Genomic DNA, 26,009 nt, shown 5'->3' with positions numbered 1-26,009 from the left:
GAGTACTTCAAAGTGCCTTGACCCATTTCTTAGAGAACAACTTGTTCGTGGGGCAACTGTAAAAAGAGAGAACAAGGCAAGATGAAGCTGCACATCAATGCTCTGTCTGGCAGAAGGTTAATCAGAGATTTTTACAAGACACTGCAACAATGAATAACTAATTGATATTGTGTCAGCCTTCACGCCTTAATGATATCATTACAAGAGAAAGTTGAGAATGCTGTTATTGGCTAGCTTGCCCTTTTTGGCATAAGCTTTTTGACATCCGCAAAGGCGTATCTGCTTCGGGGGCTGTTGGTAATGTCTGATATCTGATTCCAGTCAGTTGTATCATCTATTTGTCAATGAACTAAAGATGTTAAATCCCACAAGAATTTTTATTTGTGCCAAAGCAGTCTGTTCTGTATTCCACTTTTCCGATGCATTGCAAAGGTGCTGGTGAAAGCAATGCTAAGCAACAATAAACACCTCTTTCTGTGTTTCTTATAAATTCGGGAAGTGATCAACAAGAACCTGGGAAATTTTTAGAAGTTACAGGATCTGGCTTTCCCAAACTAACCATCTAAGTTAAACGCATGCATTAATGCACTGAAATAAGTGGCTTGAATTTGAGAAATGTTCACAGTACCACTGTGAGGACTGGGAGAACTATCGCTACTGAAAGCAACTGAAAAACAGGTCACTGCTGTCTGAGACCAGCCAAGGCTTCCCCATTTGTACATTTTGGCTGCTGTTTTATTGATACCAGTTAGGTGGGTATGAGCTTTTCCAAAGATCTTGCATATTGTATAGTAAAGCTAGAGAAAATCAACCACAACAGATGAAGATTCACTTTGTGAATGACTATTTTTACAGGGAGGAAGATGCCAAAGTCCCAGAAATTCCAAGAAAGGTCAAATTAATTCAAGTCCAAAGCAACTAATGCCAGTGTAAATTGGTCTGCAGGGACTTTTGGACTGTTCCATCACAAGATCGTTTTGTGGTGGAGAAGAAGCAGAGAACTAGATATGACATAGGAGCTTTTGTGTCCCAGGCAAGACAAGTTTGGAATTAGCTTTATAGTCTACTTTTGTTACTGCAAGTGCCCTGATTTGTCTGATGAAAGGTCCCCGTAGCCCAGAGGCAGAAGAAGATCCTTCAGGAAAGAGTGTAAGAACAGGGAATGGTTATGTCATTTATTGTTCTATGATTTATCCTTCCAGTTTCATACAGAAATTGGTCACAGAGCTCCTGAGCCAGAGATCAAATACAGAATAATAGCCACCAAGGAACCTGTCTGCGTTGATTTTTGAGGCTTGTTTAACACATTTATCAGCAAATTTACACCTTGGTCTCAACAGCATCCTGTGACAATGACTTTAACGATCTGTATTTTATTTCAAACCTGATGCTTCATAATTTCATCACCTCCCTTCTAGTTCTTAGACTGTGTGAAACAGCGAGTGCTGTGTTGCTGTTCCCTTTCTCCATGCCCCTCCTGGTTTTGCAGACGGGGTTTCACTTTCCTATCCATCCTAGTCATTCATTTTTAAAGCTGAAAAACTCTAGCATAGTTAAGTCTCTCTCTACATAAAAGTAGTATACAACCAAACACATTTGTAAGTATCATTCATTCAGGCATTTTTGCCAATGGGAAAAAAAAATAATCTGAGGAGAGGAAGGTATGGACTTGGAAAATGAGGGAAATATTCCTTACACATGTTCCCATGACAACCCTGCCTGTAGCACTGCCGAGGCCAGTCACTGAGTGTGAAGATGCTGTGTCATTCCAACTGCATTTCAGCCTTCTCTTTCATTTTCTCTGCATTTTTTTCTTTCTCTGGTTTCCCCAAGTCTGTCCAGGCAGGCTCAAAAAATCTCAGTGCTCAAGTTCAGAATGTCGTGGGACCACACTTTCTCAAACCCCTCATGGCACAGCTGTTACAATAAAATAAGGGAGATGGAGCAAGGAACCTGTAATATTTGGAAATTCACACTCACAACTGCACAAAGTTCAGTGTCAGTTTGTTCATAACTGTACTCTGAGCAGAAATCTAAGGGATAAGAAGGTTGTTTTCCAGCCAGGCTTTGCCTCTCCCTGAGACCTCAGCTAGAGCAAATGTGAAGAGAAAATAATGCATCAGGCAATTTTATTCCACGTTGCTGCCATTTCAAAAATATTCCCTATGGTCTGCCTTAGCATGCTTTGTACAGCAAAGGGAAACACAACTGAATGTACTAATGTTCACACAGTTTTGTGCTGAAGCCATATGAAGCCTCAGTAAAAAACAACTGAGTTAAGGGCCAGGCACGAGTTGGGCTGTGCACTTTCTGTGTGGAAATCCTGCCTTTAGCTGTTAGAAATAAAACCCACCTGACATTATTCATCAAAACGAACTTGTATAGGACTATTTGTGCAACGAGCCTAATACCTACTACCCTGTATCGTGGGATGATTATTTCGTACCTTTGTCTGCTGGAATGCCATGTGTGGTATGACTTCTGTCAGAAAACACGTCTTGTTTTTGTCTTTACCTTGTCAAATATCGGATCAGTACATTAATCATTAAAGTATTGTCAGTACTTTAACAGATTGCATTTGTGATGCTCCAAAAGAAAAGAAAAGAAACCCACAAGCAGATAAAACAAAAACTTGAGGAGAATGAAACATATGGAAATATAAACACTGGGAACAGGCAGGTGAGCAGGGCTGTGTTTCACAGCAGAAATAGCACAGTCAGAAGTATTCCCCTTGTTTTCTCTGCAGCATCAGTTGACTGTGTAAGAAAGCTGCTGTATAGGTACGAATGTTAATTTCTAATTAAGTAGTCGGCTGTGCTCTGAAAACCCTGGAAAAAAGCTGCTAACCTTTTATTAGTATTTCTTCTCCTTTTACCAGACCTTTATTTTTTCCGACATGTAAATCAATACCATTTTCTTGAACTCCTGTGAATTAATGAAGGAGCAGGCTCTTGGTTTTACAGGCAGAGAAAGGGAGACAGGGAGGTTTCACCCAGGGCCACAGTCAGTACTCGACTCACATGAATGTGGGATTAAACACTAGTCCACACTTATTCTACATGTTACCTTTCCAGTATGTGAATGTTTGCTTTCAAATGTGAAGTACTGTCAATAAGTACGTATTATTTCTGTGCTCACGTAGGGTGAAAGCATCCCATATATGTTCTGTTCGCTGTTGGAAATAGACCATATATGAAGCCTGCGGATGCTGAAGCTACGTGCTAATGCTCTGCTCGGGTGAATGTCACCCACTTTATTCACAAGGTCATCCTGGGAAGGAAATTTCCACCACTCAGTGCTATAGAAGCTTGAAGTCAGAAATAACATTGATCGCTTATGCTTTTTATTAGCTGCAATCTTTAGGCAACAGGAGTCAAAAATAATCCTCTGGAGAACACCGCTGTGCTGCTAGCCGCCTCCTGCCCTCGCCAAGGCTGTGCCGGCACTGCCAGCACCGCGGTGCCCTGTGCTGCCGGGGGCTGTGACTCAGCCCGGCACCGACACGTCCTGCGAGGGAACACCTTGCCTTACCACAGTCAAACACAGCTGAGAGGGGAGGAATCAACTCAGGCATGCCTAAATTTGGCAAACATGTTGAGGATAAATGCTCTTGATGAGGCTTTAGCATTCTCAAGACATCTTTAATATTACCTGAAGAAAAATTTGTTCTTTATTCTTGGGTTTATGTTTTTTCCCCCTCTCCATCGTTTTTTCCCCTCTCCATCACACTGTGTTCAATACACACTAACTGTGCACTAACTTTGAAATCCCAGTATCTCCTGTAACACTATCGCTATAGGTGAGGGAGGCTAGGTATATGATTTAACGCAAATGATGCTTCTTGCACTAGTCTGCCCTTATATCTTAAAGATCCCAAACAACAGTGGCATCTCAAAGCTTTGGGCGATGGAACAGAGTAGAAGGGCTGAAGTGGCATTTTTGTCCTGTCATTGGCCTGTTCATTTCCTCCTCTGGATCCCAGGTCTGGGACAATAACTGGGGCAGGCCCATAAATTGCCCGGCTGGCAAGTTTGCTGACTGCTAAATTGCTTCTTTGTCACTGCACTGATGGGGTTTAAGATTTTCATTTGCTGAAGGTGTGAGTCCTGTGTCCTGACTTAGCTACCTGCAAGTAACACTAGGCTTTTCCTAAAATCAGTGGGGAAAGTGTACGGGGGTGCTTCATCCTGCCCCGAGTTACGTGCTGAAGGAAGACGAGCAGAATTGCTCTGCGGCAGTGCCGCTTTCTCTTCCTCTACAGGGGAAGCCTTGCTGACTAGTTCAGACATGGACATCTGACTTTTTTGTTGTAGTGCACAGAAACCAAAGACTTTCACATTGAAAATACGCGGAGCACTGAGAAATCAGATCACGTGCATATGCAACCAAGATTTTTACTGCAAAGCAGTTTCATGAACACAATGGCACCTCTGCAAGTGAAATTGATGGGATAGCTCAGAAAATAAAGATGCTCACATTTCTCAGTGACTGCAGAATAAATCCCTATTCAAGCAATTACACACCAGTTTGGTTCCAAAGCAATCTTAGCCCATTAAAGAAAAATGCCTATTTAAAGTATTCTGTCTTTGTATTTAAGAGATTGATTATCACTGTTGCTGTTTGCCAAGCACACCCATACAAAAGAAATTCACTTTCAAAACTGCCTAACTGCAGATTTGCCCATCAGACCAGAACAACCTTGAGTATATAATAATAATTTCTTGCTTAATTACATGTTTACTCAGGACATTTAGAGATATTCTGGTCTTCTGAGTTAATGAGAACATTTGAAGAGCAGCAGCTCTCTTGCCCCCCAGGGTGGAGGTGTTGAAATGCTGAGGCCACTGCTATGGCCCAGTGTCCCTCGGCCACCCGGCAGCAGGCATCACATGGGAACAGGCAGTAGGTGACCTCAGGGCCCCTCAGTGAGATAGTGATGGCATTTCTGTGACGGCAGGAGCTGAAATTCTGCCAGTCACCTCCATTTTTGTCCTACCTCTTCATGGCAGGAGCCTACCTAGGAAGTTTTTCCCACCATGCTTAATCAGAGTGTTCGTGACATCCACGATGGATGTGGGCACATGTAACCGGATAGGTGATGTCTCAGAGGAGTCATGCAGAGCAGCACACAGGGGAGGCAGGAAAGCCCTGCACTGACAGGACAGACAGATGCATAGCCAGACCTTGCTTGAGGCCAAAGTCAAGGTCCTTCTGTTTCTCCTGGGGAGATTTTCCCCCGAGCGGCTCGTGCGCGTAGCTGTGCTTGGAGCTCTGGGCAGGAGATCCCTCCTGTCCCCTTCTCCTTGTGCACCAAGACGATCATAGGCCTTTGCAGGACATTTGCAAAGAGTTTCATATCCTGAACTCTTGTCACCTCAGCAGCATGTGTCTCCCCCTGCCTTGACCCTCCCCAGAGATCCTCCAACACCTTCCACAGGGAAGCCAAATTTCAGGTCAAACCCTGATCCCGTTAACTGCAATCAGTCTGCTAAGAGCAGATGACTGGAAACTCAGCTGGAGGACCAAGGGTGAAATCTTCCTTGTGTATCTGAAGAGTACACTTAACTGGTCGATGTATTCAGTATCTCCGCGTCCTTCATTGCACAAACAGAGGTGTTTGTCCTGCAGTCAGGACTTTTCCCAGCTTGGGAGAACTGGTTTTGCACTGATCTGGGTAGAAACTAACCTGCTGGGAATGTTAACTGGGAACAGCCCTCTTTTGATTTCCTCCCTCTGCTCTCCTGTAAGGCTGATGGGCACCTCAATTGGAGACTTCCCTTGGCTTTAGTCCTGCACATGGGACCAGGGCAAAGCAGGAGGTGCTGTGTATCTAGGAAAAGAGTGGGACAGGACAGAGAATCAGGCCTTTTGAGACTCACCACAGCTTTTTTTTTTTTTTTTTTTAAAGGATACCATACAATGCAGTCTTTCAAACTGAGATTTGTGGTTCATCCGTCAGGGCGGTGTTGATAATGATTTGGAGGAAAAAGATTCATAGGATTATTTGGCAGGTCTGCTAACTAATGCAGGGGGAGATAATAACCCCCCACCACGAAACACTTGCTAGAGCTTTCCAGTGTGATCAACAGACCTGTTTTCTTTATCTCCTTTTTTGTTTTATTTCCTATTTCAAAAGAAGTCATCCTTCACTCCTTGGTTTTGAAAACAGGACATTGCAACAAACAAACCAGAGTTTCCACCAGAAGAAGATTTCAGAGGTGCAGGGATTCAGCAAGACCTTCCGGGCATCGCTGTTTGTCCTTTCAAGTGTTATAAAAAGTGACAAAAAGCCAATTGGCTGTTGTCACTCTGATACAATGATTGCAACCTTAGAGATGTAATGATAACATCAGAAAACCTTAGCAATCAATGTATTTGATAAATCACCCTCAGGACTAGCATTATTTATATCCATTGCTTAAATACATCATGCAAAAAGAATTCCCTTATATTATGAAATCATTTATAATGTAATTGCATAAGTACCTTGCGCTGCTTCAGCTCCAGGCAGTACACAGTTTGAGTTACCAAATCAATACAAGGCGTTCTTGGGAAAATTTAAGCATGTCCGTACAAGGAGGTTGAACCAATTCCCCTGTAGTTTTGTCTAATCTGAGTAAGCAAAACGAGCACAGACTTCGCAGGGGTCCAAACCACTCTGTGGGCACAGTTGCTTGAGCTGCATTTTGTAGAGAAATAGTCCGTTCTGGGGAACAAACCCATCAGTAGGAAATAGGGTGGAAATCTCAACTTGTTTTGCCTCTGATGCTAGTTTATCCAGACAAAAATGATGTGCTTTTACCAGAAACGTTTTGTGTATGTTTTTAATTTTTTTTTTTTTTTTTTTTTTTTTTTACATTTCACATTTATAGTTTAACAGCACCCGTTCGCCCTCCCCAGTTGAGTGTTGCCACATGACCCCCTGGAGTAGAAAGGTACTGGAAAAACAAGCAATCCTCAACTAACAGCCCTGTCTCAACTCTTCTCCCTTCAGATCCTAACCCTTCCTTCTTGCTTGCTTTTCACTTGCTAACTTTACTGCGCTAAAAGAAGCCTTTTCTGGTTTTCTCTTGTCAGTAAGACACAATAATGACTTCCCCCCCCCTCCCCCCAGCTTTCATTCTTCACCTCGTATGGGTTTCAGGAGCTCGTGGCGATGAGGCCACCTCCTCTTATCACCTCCTTCAAAAGGCCTGAACCGGGACAGCCTCAATAGCATTAGCGATTCCTTTTCATTCTCTTGCAATGTTTTTTTGCCAAACTGCCCCTTTTCTTCTTTTTTTGCCTAAATGGTAAGAAACTGTTCGGGCAATGCCAGCAGGACAGCGGGTATTTATTCTCTGGCCATTTGGGGATGCCGCTGTGTGGAGAGGAGGAGCTCTGGCAGCCAGGGTCACTTTGCCCGCTTTGTCCAGCGCTTCATTGTCATCCAGGAGAGGAATCGGCAACAAACGCAGCTTCTCCGTGTGTCTGTGTGTCCGTGCGTCTGCGTGCGTGTGTGCAAGGGTGTTTTGTTTTGGTTTTCGGGGGTTTTTTGCATGCATGCATCAAACTTTTGGGAGGGGGGAGTTACCTAGGAAACAAAGTCTTTTGTGCTTGAAGTTTATATGAGCTATTCACGTCTGCCGGGGATCGGCACAAAAGCTGCAGGCAGAAAGAAGACTGCGATGTTTGACTGAGATCCTATGTGGGAAAAGGGGTTTTTCTGCGGGCGGGAGGAGGAGGAAGCGTGCTCTGTCTTGGGTCTGGGGGTGCTGCGGGAGGTGATGCTGGCGAGGTAAGTAAGCGCCCTCCAACAGTTTAAATTGTAGCTGCTGAGTTAAGATCTTAAATGCTTTTGGGGCCGGGGCGTAAATGCTGTTTGGCAAGCTTGAGACGGTTAATTCCCCCGGGATTTGTGAGGAGCCTGGGCGGAGGAATGGCAGAAGTACAATGGCAGCCCGGGCGTGATCCTGCCGTGTTCAACACCCGCCCGCTCAGCGCCCTGCCAAGGAGCCGGAGAGCGATATTTTATCTTCACCACGTTTGCTACCGAAACTAAAACTGGCAAATGAAGTGTAAACCGCAGACATGAGGGGCAAGGCCAGTAGTTAAGCAGCTGGGAATTCGGGAGTGAAGAGAAAGCCGGCCTGAAAGGGATTGCACTTCATTTTTAAAAACCGAGAGGCAGACGGACGTCCTGGGCTGGTCAAAGAGGTGTCACAGCTTATAGAAGAATGTATTAATGGAAAAAGGGAGGGAAATTAGGCAGAAAAAGGTAAGTGTTTCTCCCCTCCGTCCCTTCCAAACAAAACAGAAACTTTTTTTTTTTGTTGCAAACAAAGAGACCCCCAAACACGAGTTGGTAGCCAGCACCACATGAAAACGCGCTTAATTTATTTCTCTTTTACTAGATAAAATCGTGGCAGCTTTGCAGGACAGGTGTTGTTGAGGATTTGTTATTTCTTCCAAAAGAAAATAAACCTCTGTTTATTCCGCACAGTTTACTTTTCTCTCTGTTTCTTTATCTTCCATTTCTAGCACTTCTCATAGCATGCTGTAAAAATGTGCGTGGTTTCTAAATAACCCTTTGAATTTCTTCTGGTGGTGGCTACTCTTCTTTTTGGCCACTGTCCTCCCCGCCCCGGGGCACTGTTAAAACCTGCCGCTCACCACCGCAGAGCTGCTGGGTGGCTGTAACTTCCGTCTGCTCATGGTCTGAGTTTGTAAAAATGAAATGCAAATGTTTTTCTGCAGTACGGAGGGGTCATCTTTAAAACTTTGGGCCTTCTGACGCTTGTCCTCAAATGAACGGTTATACGGGGCCAGTCCTGGCTAGTGATCAGCGGACTCGGGTCTTCAAAAGGTTACGGATGCAAATGAGGGCCCACGTGTGTAACACCGATGGTAATTGAGGGCACGCTTGCAACGGCTGCCCATGAGTGCAGGACGTGCCCCTTCTGATGGAGGAGGTGTCCTGTAAATGTCACTGTGAATACGCTGACTTGTTTCCAGTATGTTGAGGTATTTTTCTCCTATTAGGAGGATGTTATTTTTCCATTGGAGATTAGGTTGTGCTGTGTGACTTAGCTAGTACGGTTCCTCCTCACATCCCTGTAATTGATTTCTGATCTGTGTGTCTGCTTTGTTTCAAAATTAGCCTCGTGTGCCTGAGTGGGAGACACTGATTTTGAATGTATTCATTTGCAGTCCCATCCTCCAGAGGACGAAGATACAGATGTCATGTTAGGGCAGAGGCCGAAAAATCCAATACATAATATCCCTTCTACACTGGATAAACAAACCAATTGGAGTAAAGCACTACCTCTCCCAACTCCAGAGGAGAAAATGAAACAAGATGCCCAAGTGATTTCTTCTTGCATTATCCCCATCAATGTCACTGGTACAAATCTCTTCTATTTCTTTTCGTATTTATTGCATGGTTCGAGGGAGGTCAAGTACTTATTTTGTTTAATTTATTTGAAGTCACGGGATTGTGCAGTCTGGGGGCAAAGACCCTAGCTTGAGGATTTAGTTTCTGGAAGACAGTGGGCTAAATTCATCCCTCATGCTTGACCGCTGGAGTCACTGAAGCCGCATCTAGGATTAATTTGGCCCATATTTTCAGAGTCATGTTATACAGTGTAACATAACACCGGTTCCCTGTATAAACAATGTACTTTTGTTGTGTATATAGCCTACAGTCTGTATTTACAAAGACCTCAAATAACTCTTTGAATGTTGCTGACTGAAATAATGCAGAAAGCCACCAAAATTAATCATATGATTATCATGTGTAGCAGGAGAAGAGAAACTAGAGAATGTAGGCTACTATTTGCAGTGCTTTAAACATGCAAGGCATGACTGTGTAGCATGCAAACCATCGCTCTGAGATCTCTTTACATACAGCTATGCTGAAGGTACAGTAATGGCATTTTTTTATTTCTATAGCATTTGGATACATTTGACTAGATTTATTTGAAGGAAAATTTGTTTATAGAAGCAGCAGGTATATCACTTATTAAATGTGATAGATTACTTATTTCCAGAACCAAAATCAGGCTGTTTTTCTCTTTCTCTTTTTCTCTTTCTCTCCTTCCAGAGGGCTACGGTAAACATAAAAGTTGGTCTGAGTTTAAAACATAAAGTTGATCTGAGTTTTCCTCAATAATATTTTGCACCAAGTATTGATTAATGTAAGAGCATAAATTGGGCTCACTTCCACGGTTATAGATTTGAATATAAACAATCAGGAAAAAAAGCAGGGAGCTTTCAGTTAGCCTTCATTCCCCAGAGAAAATATTTGTATTTAATTCTATTTTCCCAATAACTGGGGGCGGGGGGGGGGGGGGGAGGGAGGCCACAGCCCCTGACATCTCTTTGCTCTTTCCCGTGTCTATCAGCGGTGCCCAGCCTTCCTGCAAGACAGGCTGCGGGGTTCAGCACGGTGCTGGGGAGGGCTGCATGCCCACAGGACAGCTTCAGCCCCCAACCAAGGGGCTCTGGGCTTTTGGGCTTGCAGCACCTCTGTCCTACAGCGTCACGCTGACAAGTCCCCATCTGCTCCTCCATCACCTCCGTGAATCCTTCCAGCGACGGCAACACTGTCCCGGTTCCCCTCCACCCCGGCAGCGTAGGTGACACTGCACAGTGCCACCAGCTCTGCCCGCCCAGGGAGGTGGCAGCCAGGAGCGGGTGTCCCCGCCACTGGGACGGTGCTTCGGGCCAGCCGGGTCCCCACGGGAGGAAAGGCATCCCGCCGGCAGAGCTGCCTGCATAGACCCTGCCGGGCTGGAGGCTGGGAGCCGGCGGGTCGAGGTGGCAGGTTGGGCACTGCCGATAGAAATCCCCACGGAAAGTCACAGACGGCGTGGCACGTTTCCGTGAGGTGAAGCCGGTGTTAAAATGATGCTCTTTCTAGATTTGGTCTAGGCCCCTGACTGGTGTAAGCTTTCTAACATGGCTAATGTCACCTAATGCAGATCAGAGGAGAGTTAGGGCTGGCAGCAATGTTAACTTTTCCAGTAATAGCCATTTTTGCCTAGACTCCACCTGCCATACATTGGAACCAAATTTCCACTGATCAGTTTTACAGATCAAGAATGGTATGTAATCTTCTGGATGTTTATGTGTATCATTCTCATTAGCACTAATGGGAATAATTTGTATGCGTCACGGGGAGGATATACCCTCTTCCACTTTCCTCTCAGAGATGACCCCGTGCATCTGGCGCACAGAGCATGTTCGGCTAACTCACAGTTGCTGGAAAACCAGCAATGATGCTGATGATTGATTTTTTTGTTTCAAATAGTTTGCTTTCAGTTCTCTGTTTTTGTTTTTTTAAGCTTCTCCCAACCCTGAGAAATGTTCACTTTTTTGAAAATGACTGTTGTTGGAGTTTACGGCACTTTCTTTCCATATTAAAGAAAGTTCTTCCTCTGCTTATTCCAGGGGCATTGGTGGTTACAGGACATCTGTCTGAAGCCTCTATTTCACTGTAGTAGATTTCAAGAAGAACTTTTACAAGAAAGTTACTTTTTAATGTTTTACATTGTTATGTAGTGTAATATGTACGTGTATGTCTGTGTATAATTATGTTTCCTATAATTATACGCTATTAAAATAGAGCTTCTTATCAGGATTTTTTTTTTTGTTGTTTCCTTTTGTTTGGTTTAGTTTGTTTGTTTTTCTTAAGATTACAAACCACCGTACCAGTGATCCTTATGTTAGTGTTTTTATGGACCTGGCACATTTTTTCTGACCTGTCCCTCGTCAACTTTAGAGAGCAAGGGTGTACAGTTGCCCAAAAAGCCAGCACAGATGGACGCTGGTCTTCTGGTGGGCCTCCTTTTAACTTTATTTTGACAACACAGTGTAAAAAACAAAGTGAAAGACACTTCCCTGTGTTAATGCCATGCAAACATAAAGAAAATGAGGAATTCCTGCCTATTCTGTGTGACCATGGTCATAAATTAGTGTGCCCATGAACTTGGGCTCCTAAATCCAAACTGAGGATCTGGATGGACTACATGACCCGATTCCCAGAGTGGACTCCCATGCATCCCACCATGTGCTGAGCACTTGGGGAAATCAGGCCACTTACTGGTGCATGCAAATAAATAGCAGCTGCCTGTTTATGTACCCTTGGCCGTGTAGATCGTCACAAAGAATGCTCTCTAAACTTGGACGGGGACTCGGCCCCGTTTTAGCTGTCTCCTTCCTTTTTGAAATGTTAGCCCCCTTGGCAAATTGGTCTCCTAAGAAGCGCCCAACTACTGCAATATGGTGTTATAACTTTAAATTGTTTTCTTATGCTTAGTTGCTTAAAATAAGTCAGGCTATAGCTGAACAGATTACTCTTTGCAGACAAGTTACTGTCATTGTCCCTATGACAGATGGAGAAATAGCTATAAGAAAGATGCCCTGTTACCAAGAGCTCTCAACTCTATTTTCCTTCCTGATGTTCTGTTCTTTTCTTTTTTTCGTTTTTTTTTTACTCCTTCTGTTATTTTTGGCAGACCAGGCTGCTGAGGGGGAGCTGGAATTAGAAGTAAAACTGTGATATACTGTGATATAATTTACATAAGAGCTACATAAGGGCTCCCTTATGTTTATTCACAGGCTTAATCCAAGCTCACATACCTCCACTGTGTTCCAGCCATGAAAATTTGTTTACTATTTCTAAAGGCTAATGAGACCTATTTATGGGTTGCAGGAGTTGGTTTTGACAGAGAGGCTAGTATACGCTGCTCTCTTGTTCATTCACAATCTGTACTACAGCGGAGACGAAAGTTGAGGAGGAGGAAAACCATCTCTGGCATCCCCAGAAGAGTGCAACAAGAAATAGGTGTAGTATAAATACAAATCTTCCGTAGATAGCTTTCTAACCAACTTAAATTGCAGGGATATGAGCTGGTAGCCAGCCTTCCAAAGAAATGAAAGTGTAAATGCTTGTGGAGTTTGGGAATGACATGGTTTGTTTTTTTTTTTATTTACTACAGTAAGCAAAGCTATATTACTCCATATGGCCTTGACGGACCAGGGGCCTTACTGAGTAATATAGATGTACGTGTTCAGCTCTTATTGTGTAAATGTTAATCAGTTCTTTTTATTTTTCCATTTTATTTCTGTTATGAACCCATAGTTACGTGCATAAAAAGTAACTAGATTAAGTGAAAGTTTTTTCTTGCGTGAGGGGAGCTTAAGGTAAAGAACTGACAGGTGTTGCTCAGCAAAGTGACGATGAGCTGTCACAACAGCCGGGTAACTCACTCAGATGAGCAGTTGGATATCCGCCTTTTAGAGACAGCTGCTGGTACCCTCCGGGAAACTTTGTTAAACATTCCTTTTATTTATCATGCTCGTCCTCGATTCCTTCCTTTCATTCTTTATTACCAAGGATATTTGCCCAAAATTGAGTGGCTTACCTCACTTTTTGTCCCTGGTAAATTAGGAGCAACTCTGTTGAGGGCAAATCCAGTGTAAAACTGGTATTAACCCAAAACGAAACAAACAGGATAGTTATTTCTTAATGTTCATTTGCACCTGAAGATGGCTCTGGTATCTCGGTCCGTTGCCAAGAAACTTGATGGGAATCAGAAGGAATGTGTTTATCATAGGGAATAAGCAACCAGAGAACCTATAAAAGAAAGATCCTGTTGCCTTGCAAATATTCTTGGTAGTAAAGAAGCAGATAACGGAAATTCTGAACAGACAGGTAGTCAAAATAGAATTATTTTTAGAAGCTCATGGAGTGTTTTATCCAGCAGCCACTCCTGAAAACTGCCTTTAACTAGCTGAAATAGAGCGACAAAAACTGAAAATATTTATCTTAATATTTACCACAGCAAGATCAGCTCCGCGTGAGATCACATTGCAGAAATAGGAGAACTGAGATCACATTGCAGGACTAGGAGAATTTCCCCACCTCACCGGGATGAGGTCTGCCTTATACTCTTTATAGCAAAGTTAAATTTGGTCCAATGCTCAGCAAGCTTAAGAAAGAAAGAATACAGCAGATAATGCTTCTTGGGTTGCTCTGCGGGTTGTCTCGCGCCAGGAAACGTGGAGCTGTCTCCCACTCACCCGGCTTTCCGTGTGTCCTAGATTCAGATGAGTCGCCGGTGGCGAGAGAGCGCAACGTGACTGTGCATGCAAACCCGGACTTCTCCGGCTCCGGCAGCAGGAGGTCGGGGACCCGGGACTCGGAGTGCCAGACGGAAGAAATCCTGATAGCCGCTCCCTCCCGGCGGCGGATCCGCGCCCAGAGGGGACAGAGCGTCGTCGCCTCCCTCTCCCACTCTGCCGGCAACATCTTGGTGCTGGCGGACAACGGGGATGCTGTCTTCGCTGCCGCTGTCAGCAACCGCATCCGCTCACGCAGCCTTCCCCGTGAGGGCGCCCGGGCCAGCGAGGGCCATCAGGATGCCGCCACCAAGAGTGCAGGGTACGAAGCAGAATGCTTCTTAGCCAGTCAGGAGAGGATCCCAAAACAGGGGAAGGAGGTTTTGAGCAAGCAGGGTTCACAAGAGCGCCAGCCCATCGGTTTAACTTGTCCTCAGCACCTGCACAGCCCTGAACACAGCATGAGCGAGAGGGGGAGGTCACGGCTGTCAAGGATGGCCGATTCAGGCAGCTGCGAGATTTCGTCCAACTCGGACACCTTCGGGAGCCCCATTCACTCTATCTCCACAGCAGGAGTCCTGCTCAGCAGCCACATGGACCAGAAAGATGACCACCAGTCCTCCAGTGGCAACTGGAGCGGAAGCAGCTCCACATGTCCCTCCCAGACATCCGAAACCATTCCTCCTGCCGCCTCTCCTCCACTGACTGGCTCTTCACACTGTGACTCCGAGCTGTCGCTCAACACCGCTCCCAACGCCAACGAGGACTCCAGCATCTTCATCACAGAGCAGTTTGGTGACCACGTGGACAAGGTCAGGGGCCACAGGGCGAGCTCTTTTACCTCCACCGTGGCGGATTTACTGGATGACCCCAACAACAGCAACACGAGCGACAGCGAGTGGAACTACCTGCACCATCACCACGACGCCTCCTGTCGCCAAGACTTCAGCCCTGAGCGCCCGAAGGCGGACAGCCTGGGATGCCCCAGCTTCACCAGCATGGCCACCTATGACAGCTTCCTGGAAAAGACCCCCTCTGACAAGGCAGACACTAGCTCACACTTTTCCGTGGATACCGAAGGATACTATACCTCCATGCACTTTGACTGCGGACTCAAGGGTAATAAAAGCTATATTTGCAACTATGCAGCCGCGGGCTCTGAGAGCGGCCAGACCGGGAGCGTGACCTCCAGCCTGCCTGACTGCGCCTGGCAGGAGTGCGTGAGCCACAGGAGGCAGGGACGGCAGAGCATCTCGCTGAAGAAACCAAAGGCAAAGCCAGCCCCACCAAAACGCAGCTCATCTTTGAGGAAATCAGAGGGTAGCACCGACCTTCCTGACAAGAAAGAACCAAAGATCGGCGGCGGGCAGCACGTCTCTCACACCACCAGGGAGATGAAGCTGCCCCTTGAGTTTTCAAACATACCTTCCCGAGTGGAAGGCCCCAACCTGCCAGCCAAGCAGGAGCTCCCCTGGGTGAACCAGGGTGACGGCGGGTTGAAGGACACTCCGTTCGAAACCGCCGATATCCCCTCCTTTAAAGACGAAGGTGCTGAACAACCTCACTATGCAGACCTCTGGCTTCTGAATGACTTGAAGTCCAGTGATCCTTACAGGTCCTTGTCCAATTCGAGCACCGCTACGGGTACTACAGTCATAGAGTGCATCAAGTCACCGGAGAGCTCCGAATCGCAGACGTCCCAGTCTGGGTCACGAGCCACCACCCCATCCCTCCCCTCCGTGGATAACGAGTTTAAGCTGGCCTCCCCCGAGAAGCTGGCGGGGTTAGCCTCACCCTCCAGCGGGTACTCCAGCCAGTCGGAGACGCCCACCTCTTCTTTTCCAACCGCTTTCTTTTCGGGACCCTTGTCTCCAGGGGGGAGCAAGAGGAAGCCGAAAGTACCAGAGAGGAAGTCATCACTGCAGCAGCCACTCTCGAAAGATGGCACCGCCTCGGTAAGCAAAGACCTCGAACTTCCAATTATACCTCCTACTCACCTCGACCTAAGTGCTCTTCACAATGTCTTGAGCAAGCCCTTCGCTCACAGGCACCAGCTGCATGCCTTCAGCCACAGCAAGCAGAGCGCGGTCGGGGAAGCCCTGCATCCCAGCCCTCCCTCCGCCCTCGCCATCACGCCCTCCGTTCTCAAGTCTGTCCACCTCCGGGCAGTCAACAAGCCAGAAGGAGGGAAACAGAAAGGCAGTGCCCCAGACCTGCTCTGCATACAGGAAACCACCTTGATGGCGACCGACATTTCTCCGGGCAAAATGAGGCCGCTCTTAGCTAAGAAACCGGTATCGCGCCAGTACTCCACGGAGGAGGCCATAATGTCATACATTGACACTTCCCCAGCAGAAGGGGCTCCCGGAAAGCCACCTTTAGAGAAAAGCTCCTCTTTCAGTGGGCAGAATAGCTGCGAGCGAGAAGCCGTAACTTCAGCAAGCGTGGGTCTGGTTGACATCAAACCCATGAAGGACCAAACACACCTGGCCGCTGAGCACTTGCCAGAAAGTGCTCTGAATCAGACGTGTGCCATCTCTGCGGACGGGTTTCAGAAGGGCTCGGCTGTCCTCACGGGTGATGACGAAGCAAAGAAACCCAGCCATGGAGCAGAAATGGAGCATGACCTTCAGCAAGTGCAGGCTCAGCAAGAGCTGTCTGCAGGCAGCGAGGGGAGGCTGGAAGCAGGGCCTGCAGGTGAAAGCCCAGGTCAGGCGGAGGGAGCGGCCATCGGCGATCAGCTTAAGCACCAACCCGATGTCAGCCACCATGTGCCTGGGAATATCGGCTACGAAACAGAGACGGCAGCAGTGAACTCACTCGGTGAAGCGAGTTGCAAGCAGGAAAATGATATCGCATCAGGTATTCCAACCAAAAGTGCCTCTGATGACAGCAGGGTGGACGAGACAGCGGGCAGCACGGACGAGCCTTCGCTGAAAGGTCAGTTGTGAACTCTTTCTGTGTTACACCTCACCATGCGGCTTTGGACGTGACTGGTGGTGGAGTCAAAAAGCAGGCTGGAGGTGCGAATCAGTGTGCCTCCGTAGGTTTAAGTACAGAGCCCCCCCCCCCAACCTGCTAGCTGGCCAGCCAGCCCAAATATATTTTTTTGCTTTTTCAGTGTATTCAGGGCATATTTCTCTGATATTTTCCTCCCTTGTGCTGCATTTCAGCTGAAAAGAGAAAAGGGAGGAGCACTAACCGTGGGTACAGAGGAGCCATATTATCACAGCTGTACAGTAAAATGGAGATCCCGGTTTCAGGTCCCGGCGGTGCCCCCTTTATGGGCTCCAACGTGCAATGTGCATGATCTTTAGCTTAGAGGATAACATCTCTATGGCGGTATCGGCCGCTCGGCTGTGAACCGAGCTGGTGCCTCGCGTTGGCGGTGCTGTTGCAAAGCGTGGTGAGGTCTGACTCATAGTGTGGCCTCTTTCCTTGTTTAAGAGTCTTCTCCAAGCGACGAGTCCATCGTGTCTCCGCTGAGTGAGGAGTTGCAGGCTGATGCTGAGGATGTCTTTGTGTCTCCAAACAAACCCCGCACTACCGAGGATCTGTTTGCAGTCATTCACAGGTGACCTAACCTTGCGGCAACAGGGAATGGTAATGTGTGGCCCTGCACAGTCACCCACTAACGATAGCTGCAGGATGGTTATTCGATGGTTAAGTCTTGTCCTGAAACTACCTTCTTCAGTTTATTGAGTTTAGTTTTCTAAAAGACAGCTTTTAAAAGATGCTTTATTATGGCCTGGTGTGCACTCTGAGTATCTTCATGGCACGTGTAGGATGCTTTACAGATAACAACATCAGGCTCTTCTCTCTAACAAACATACGTGTCTCCAAAGAAAACTGCCCGCAGTGGTTCCTGCCTTCTGCCCAACCAGCTCTGTTCTGGTGAGCGAGTCCTTGTAGCAAAAATGACGAGAAGGGATCTCTTCAATTTTAGAGTATTTTGTATTCAGCTGAAATTTGCAATCACAACTGAAACTACAGATTTCTGATACTGAATAGGTTATGCTGAATACTGTTATTACCTAAAACTCCGTATGCGTTGTTGTCTTTGTAAAGAGGTGGTTGTGCACACATTGATTTGGAAGAGCTGGGTGAGGTTGAGAGGGACCCTGTGGCTCACTGCCTCAGTCATTGCACAAGAGCTGTCATGGCTTAAAGTGCCATCAGTCACTGCTAACCTCCGATATTTGATAGAGGGATTATGAGAGCTGTAGCTAATATGAAAGCACAGTCAATCTGTGAAAATCCAGACCAGCATTAAGTGCTATCCTACAAAGATAATGTATGAAGGAGTGCTCCTTTCTGTTTTTACAGATCAAAAAGGAAAGTTCTCGGGAGAAAGGATTCTGGAGACCTTTCTGTAAGAAACAGATTGAGAGCTTCGTCTGGGACTAGCAGCCAGCCCCCCACCAGCAGCACGCTGCCCGCCAGCAACGTGCCACCAGCCAGCAGCGTGGGCACTCCCATAAGCAGTCAGAGGTCCCCTGGGCTCATATACAGGAATGCCAAAAAGTCCAACACCTCCAATGAGGAGTTTAAACTACTGCTCCTTAAAAAGGGCAGCCGATCTGATTCTAGCTACAGGATGTCCGCCACGGAAATTCTGAAAAGTCCTATTTTGCCCAAGTCTCCTGGAGAGCTGACGGTGGATGCCCCCCAAAGCCTAGAGGAGTCTCCCCCCGCGACGAGCCCCGATGCGTCGTCCCCTCTCTCCCCTTGCTCCCCCAGGGTCAACGCAGAAGGATTCTCCTCCAAGAGCTTTCCCATGTCGGCGTCTTCGAGAGTGGGGCGCTCCCGGGCGCCTCCGGCAGCCAGCAGCAGCCGGTACAGTGTGCGCTGCAGGCTGTACAACACGCCGATGCAGGCCATCTCCGAAGGAGAGACGGAGAACTCGGATGGCAGCCCCCACGACGATCGGTCTTCTCAGAGCTCAACGTAGGCTGTGTGGGCATCAGGGCCAGGCTGCCAATACTGCTCGGGCTCTGTAAGGATGTGAATATAAGAGGCCAACGCTGTAGCAGTCAAAAAAAAAAAAAAAAAAAAAAAAGAAAAAATTGCAGGGCAATATCAATGCTTAAATGTGTTTGTGTTTGTAAGATGCTGGGGAAAGAGAGGACTACAGCTGTAGCTATTTATTACATTACATTTTCTAAAAGGGGGAAGATACGCTATGTCTGTTCTGTTTTCTTTTGGCTTCATTTGATTTATCCCACTCTCATTTCCATTGTCACTGTAGATTTCAAGGCTATACACTTTCCATAGAGTTAAAAGTGACTTTGGGGTTTTTTTTTCCGAGAAGTTGCCCATCTAGAAACAAATCTTTCATTGTAGTGCTTCCCTAGGGAGAAAAAAAAAAAGAAAAAAAAATGCTCTTGAGGATTGGTATTTTTCTACACTAAAATGAGCTGAAACAAAATTTAGAAGAAATTAACAAAGCATATGTAAATACCATATTTTTGATAAAAATTTGTAAATAGAATTATCAGAAAAGTGGACATGTGGCAAACGATTTACTGCATAAAAACTTTGTTTATAGAAGACAAAAGAAGTCAAATGTAATAACTGTATTCTGTGAATACCATTTTCATATCAAACATAAAAAATTCACATGGCCACCGACAACCACTTTCAGTGCGACAAGCCTGAAGGACAACATTGAGCAGTGGAAAGGAGGAATTCTCCGCTTTAGCTGAGGAAATGCAAAGGCTGACTGCGATGGGAATTAAAGCAACCATTTGTCTTTCTAAGGCAGCTCCGAAGAAGCTAACTGGAAAGCGCAGCTGGGAGGGTTACCGTGAGGATCGGTGGGGAAGGCGAGCGTGCTTCCGACAGAACCGAGTCGTGTGTGATGCAAAGCCCCAAAGGGTCCCATCCCACAGCCTCCCCTGGGCCTTTACTCTTGCAGGGATCGCTTCAGAGAGGATAGATGTGAGAAGAAAGAGTACTTAACTTACATATTCCTATTAGGCTATTGGGATACATAACACGGTCATAACCTGGTAACTATAATCTTTAAACACGATTAGTTTCTGGTTCGTAAAGGAAACAAATTATAAGCATGCAAGAAGCGCTTTCGATTTATCAGTAAATATCCGCGATGAGTTTTCAGTGAAGCTTTCTCTTTGTGCTGATGAGATTCATGCTACCTAAATATTTACAAAAATGACACTGTGAAAACGTAGCTGGGAAATAGGTATGTGTATGCATTATTTATATTCATTGCTGAGCTGGGAAGGGGAAAGCTCTGGTTCGTTGTGCCAGCCACGTACAGTTGGGATCTCGTCTGGGTTTACCAGAAGTGCGGAACAGGGTGGGGGACAGGGGTGGGGTGGGAAAGGAGACAAATCAAAGCAGCTGCTTTGACACAAATGAAGGCAGGGAAATAAAAGCTGAATTACTTGAAGTTACTTGAATTCTCTCGTCTTAAAACTGCAAGAACGTGTACTTTTAAAACTTAACCCGTGAGTCGCTTTATACTTTTAATTTTTAAACGGAATAAAACCAACAGGCCTGATTCTCCTTTGGGCCACCACGGTTTCCATCGATGTAGCCCTGTCCGTGCTACATGAAGAAGGCGGCCCTCTTTGTCCAAAATTGATGCAGTTGGTGTTGGTTGCCGTAGGAAATGGTTTGGAGTAGAGGAAAGGTTAGTGCAGAGAAAATAGCGCGAGGAGGAATGCGGTGTGCAGTAGGACAAGTCGAGTAGGATGGCAGAAAAAGCGTACTTTGGTGCTACAGAAATCAACTAAAAGCTGGCTTTAAGCGTAAGTAAAGGATAGGGAAGCAGGATGTGTGAAATGGGTTTTTACTAGGTTTTTTGCTTTTAATCGTGTAATGCATAAAGCTGAGAGTTTTTAAAAGCGGGCAGAGCATGTTTTAAAGAGGAAGGTTCTACCTAAAACTGTTATGATTTTGAAGAGTCTGAGCAAGTCAGAATGGTTTAACAAATCTCGAAAGTTATTCCCCACGAGGTTCACGTCCGGTTTCGTCCAGCGCTTAGGACAAGCAATATATTATTCAGGGTTTCCTACCGTCCTCCTGTGCAGCCTGGTTGCGTTCGGTGTGCGAGGCGGAGTCGCTGTGCATCTGGTACGTGCGTTGGGTAGAGGGGTGGTCCGTCAGCTGAAGGGCTGCAAATTCGGGAAGTCTAAATAATCTAAAAGTCTAAAAGCGTTTTCAAAAAGGCGATGGGAGCAAGGGTTTGGAAACAAAAGGCTAATCACATTAGCAGTTTAGTTAAGAAAGTAAGTCTGAACACCAGCGAAGTGAATGAATGAGAGTGTTTTAAGAGGAAACGTTTAGCATATAACAAACCACTTTCGGGAGAACGAGAGTAAAGGAAGTTTAGATATTGGGCAGAAAATCCTTAGTTTGTCATCTTCAGTCATTTTCCTTAAAAAAATTACCAGGAGCACTTTTACAAGATGTTTTATAGTCTTGAGTTAGTCATTCAAAACTGTAAAGAGAATACAGCTGAATTTACTTTAATCACTTTTTATTACCCATCAATAATTTCACAGAGACCATAAATGAAGATATCTACACTAAAAAAAATTTTTTGACTGGAATGGTGAGGCAATGCTTCACGTACAAAACGGCCACAGAACAATCCCGTTAAAATACAGTCTTACTTCTTTTGTTTCATTTCCTAGTTTATATTTAGCAGATTGAAACCCAAATAAAGAGAGATTCTAAATCCACTATGAAGAAAAGAGTTCGTAACAAACGTGGGAGTCAGAGGAAGACGAGTGGCAGGGACCCCTGTAGTGTTGCAGGCGTGCCGTTAAGGCACGGGAGGACAAGCTGTAGAGCGAAGGGAACATCACTCACCTCTTGAGACGGGGTACCGCATGTGCATCAGGTAACCGCTGAACCGTCATTTCAACCTGCTGTTCCGTTGTTTGCACTGATGTTATGGAAATGATTTCTGAAGTTATACAGCTGGGTGTTCTGAAAAATAACATTTTCCCCCCCCTTTTTTTTTTTTTTTTTTGTTGTGTTGTTGTCGTGGCAGCGTAGAGGACATGGAATAGTTGTAGCAAATAAAGCATATGTTTGCTTTTGCCAAAGGTCAGTGATTGAGTGCATTTGCTGCAATGGTGGCAGATAGAGAAATACTGTAGGTTATGACTTAAAGAATTAAAAAAAAAATTAAGAAGGTTACAGTGTAACTATTTTGGTACTAGCACCAGTTCATGCTGGCAGAAAAGACAATGGTTTATGGACTTGCATCCATTTTGTATTTTTGTAATATTTGTAAATACGAACTTTTTAAATTGTTGCAAAAATGGTTTCTTTTGTAAAATGTTTTCAAAGTTTACATTAAATCCAAGCCTTTGTATATTTTAGAGCTGTGCAACACTTTAAGTCTTGTATTTATTTTTAGTAAAAACGGTGACAGTTTCATTGTGAACCCCTCTCAAAAAATGTGTCGGAAAAGTTTGATTACCTAGAAAGTGTGTATAGAAACTGCAAATAAACGTGACTGCAATTAAATCACACCTTCTCTTTACTTTCTTGTAATAAGATGTGAAGTCTAATCTACAGACTACAAGTATGCTACTTCCAAAGGTAAGTAAGTCTCAGCACATTATACATTTCAAACCACGTAATCGTGTTTTGTCTTCAACTTAATTTTTTTTTTTTTACATAAGCTGAGTAAGGGGAAATCTGTATCCAAACTGTCATTGACTTTAAGTGGAATTTAGCCCACAAGTACAGTTTTGCCAGAATGTAAAGAGTGCTGGATTTTCCCCACATCTTTTACAGGAAAGAAAAAGGTAAGAGAAAGGAAGCTGGGATGAAAAATGGAAAGACAGCTACTGTATCGTCAGCTGGAAAACAAAACAAATTGTGACACTTCACACCCAAGGCATAGGGAACAATGACTGAACCTCATCAGATAAAGCAAGCCCGTGGGCAAAAGGCAGGCCATAAATTACAAAAAACTTAGAACTGCAAACGCTACTTTATTTTAAAACAGTTTGGTTATCAGGAGGTTGAGAAGTCAGGCCATGGAAGGTAAGTGTAAGTGTTTAAATGATAGCCCCTGCATGTCTCTTCGAAAATTGCATACCTGCAGGAAAAGGGGAGCGGAAGATGCACATCACGAAACTTTGGTTTCGGCTGTCATTTTGTCAGTAGCTTTGCAACACTGTACTTGGTATTTAAAAAATGGGTATGGAAAAAAAAAGCTGAAATGTGCCGGTCTGGTGAAAAAAATCAGCTTTGGGGAACGCTGCTGGGCTATCTGCAATCATGCTTTGCAAGGATATGAGGATTGCCCCGATGGATGTGGTCTTAGTCTCCAAATGGGAATCAATTTGCCTAACTTTTTTTAACCAGGTGGTCAAGCAGTTGATGATGATGTAGATCATTTCCTGCTGTATTGCGTGCCTTTCCCAATCCAGATACACACATAAGCAAGATCTGTAGGATAAGCTTAGCCCGTAGAGGCAGGCACAAGCTGCTTTTCATCTGCCCGCTGTATGCCTGTATATTTTTTTCATGCTCAGTGGAAGATTAAACATTAGACTACATAAAATAGACCCAGTGCTTTTTTATATATACAAGGTGAAATCATTCTAACTATTTACAACATATGTGAAGTCAGTGACTTTTCTAAGTCTTTGTAAAATCCAGGCTTCAGTGTGTACCTTTGGGTATGTGTACATGGCATACAACTGTCAGGTCCATCCAGTGACAATATAAACTCAATACTATAAGTAGTATCACCGCATAGACAAGCTTTTTTCAGGTTTTTTTCCTGCTTTGCAGCAAAGCATCCCACCATGCTGTGTAGATATATATAAGGAACATATATAACCAGGCATGGGAAGAGTAAATGGTTTGGGGGTTTTTTTTTTGGAGGATAGTAAAGCACATGGGTGTTAAAACTTAGATGCCACATTGAGAATTTTGGCGCTTTCTCCCTGGAGTGGAATTCAGTCCCCACCCAACAAATCTTCCTATATGCTCTTCCTATAGTGTTCTCAGAGAACATCCAACCCGGTGTGGTCCTTCTTGAGCCAGCAAGCCTGAAGCATGTCTTCATTTCCATCTCTTGCTGGAGCTTCTATTAAACTTAAGAAGAGAGGGATTGATCCATAACGGAAATCCTGCCTCGGAGAGGGAACTAGCATGGGAATTCATGGACAATGCATAGGGGCATTCGGGGAATGTTAATGGCAAAGGTGGGGATGGCCCAGAAGGCGACAGCACCTCCAGGGCTGGGCAGCCATCGGGCAGGAGAAGGAAAGGTGTTCAGTGCCTTTGTTTGGATGGGGACAAGAGGGGGTCTTTTAACATCCCTTCAGTGCCTCAGGCCCTGGGACAAGCATCTTTCCTGGGAAGAGGGTAGCTGAGGTCTGGCCACAATCGGTACTACTTCTAGGCTGCGATCCCAGTACTGATTTCTACATGTTTGTATGGGCACTTAGTTGACAGACTTTGTTTTCCATAAACCTATTTTTGGTTGCATTAATTATATCTCCCTCCTTTAATTCTCTACTTGGTGACAAAAGTGTGTATTAACTGTTCTGGTAGCTTCCTGGGATTAAAGTCAGGCTGACAGGTTTTTAATTACCCAGCTTGTCCCATTCATATTTTTAACTACTGGCACGTTAGAATTCTCCTGAAACTTTTCTAGTCCCTGGTACTACTGGTTGCAAGAATCCTTGAACGGGTTCTCCTAACTTCTTGAATGCAAGTGATCCAGCTCTGCTGACCGAAGATGTGTAATTACTTCAATATGAATGGAAGAGATTTCACATCGTATCATCTGTAGTCCCCAAAGAAAAAACCGAGGAAATATATTCATAAAGAATCCATATCCTCCAACATAGGCTCAAGGTCAGGACAACAGAACAAGTAAGCAGCTAAAGAGAGTCTTTCCCACTAGATTCACTTGCATTGCCATTTAAACTTCCCCAGAGCTGGAAAATCAGAAAAACACTCTGAATGTTAAAAGAAATTTATCCTATAACAGATGTCAGCATTCTCAGTGAAGTTTAGTGTTTTCTTAAAAAATAAATTAAAAAGCTGTGCAAAACAGCATCATGGATAGGAGCAGTAGCTCTCATGCACTTTAAACAGGTTGCTGTCAATTTTCTTTTATTTAATGGAACATTATCGAGCTCTGACACAAATATTTCTTACTATTGCTACTTCACAAAAAGGCTGCAAACCATAACCTATTCCTGTCAGGAAACAACTGCCCCTACATCTGCTTTTTCAGTTCACTGGCATCTTCAGCTGGGGTGAGAGGAGAGGCAGGAATTGCTCCCTCAGGCCCAAAAGAATAATAAAGGCCAAGGAAATGCCATTTCTTGATCAACTCAAAGGTTAAGTCAGACAGTTCATCCATACTACAGCAACATTCTCCATGCCTAGCAGTGAGGTAGTAACGGGGCAGAAAAATAAGCCTTTTTGCTAATGACACCTGAACAAATAAGAGAAGCCTTGCCCTCTAATAACGGGTTTCCAAGAGTTTTGGTTTAACATTAGGCTGCTTTTTTTATATATCAATCAAAAAACATGCATCTACAAAATAAGCAATCATCCAATGAATTTTCTGTGGAAATTCACACTGTGGTTTTCACTGAGACTGAGAAAATTAAGTAAGATGCGTGAACCTGTGGCTTGGCCAGTCTGTTAATGACTCACATCATTGAATCTAGGTCAGGTGGCTTAGTTCTATTACAAGCCTCCAAAGCTGAAAAAATAAATCATTGGATAAAAACATTTTTATGAGTTTTATGAGTAAAGAACATTCAAAATGTGTAGGAACATGGCATTCAGTTCCTAAGTGATCAAGTTGATTTATATATTTAAAAGGCTGGCACAGGACTATTATACTAGTACTAGCATTTAGTGTTCATCCTTTAATGTTCTCC

At 44.8% G+C, this 26,009-nt stretch overlaps 1 protein-coding gene across 2 annotated transcripts in view; it reads left to right on the top strand.

The window, feature by feature from the left end:
• NHS (NHS actin remodeling regulator) overlaps nt 1-22,616 on the top strand; it is a 267,222-nt gene extending 244,606 nt beyond the window's left edge. For both annotated transcript variants that reach the window (XM_075775826.1, XM_075775835.1), the window contains exons 4-9: nt 6,873-6,935; nt 9,190-9,382; nt 12,695-12,826; nt 14,086-17,043; nt 17,551-17,677; nt 18,430-22,616. In XM_075775826.1, the coding sequence (XP_075631941.1) occupies nt 6,873-6,935; nt 9,190-9,382; nt 12,695-12,826; nt 14,086-17,043; nt 17,551-17,677; nt 18,430-19,054 (4,098 nt within the window). In that variant the 3' untranslated portion in view covers nt 19,055-22,616. The remainder of the gene's footprint in view (nt 1-6,872; nt 6,936-9,189; nt 9,383-12,694; nt 12,827-14,085; nt 17,044-17,550; nt 17,678-18,429) is intronic.
• Nucleotides 22,617-26,009: the final 3,393 nt, after the last annotated feature.

The sequence above is a fragment of the Balearica regulorum genome, chromosome 1 (assembly GCF_011004875.1).
Source record: "Balearica regulorum gibbericeps isolate bBalReg1 chromosome 1, bBalReg1.pri, whole genome shotgun sequence".
Classification (NCBI taxonomy): Eukaryota; Metazoa; Chordata; class Aves; order Gruiformes; family Gruidae; genus Balearica; species Balearica regulorum.
This window is presented reverse-complemented; position numbering and strand designations above follow the sequence as displayed.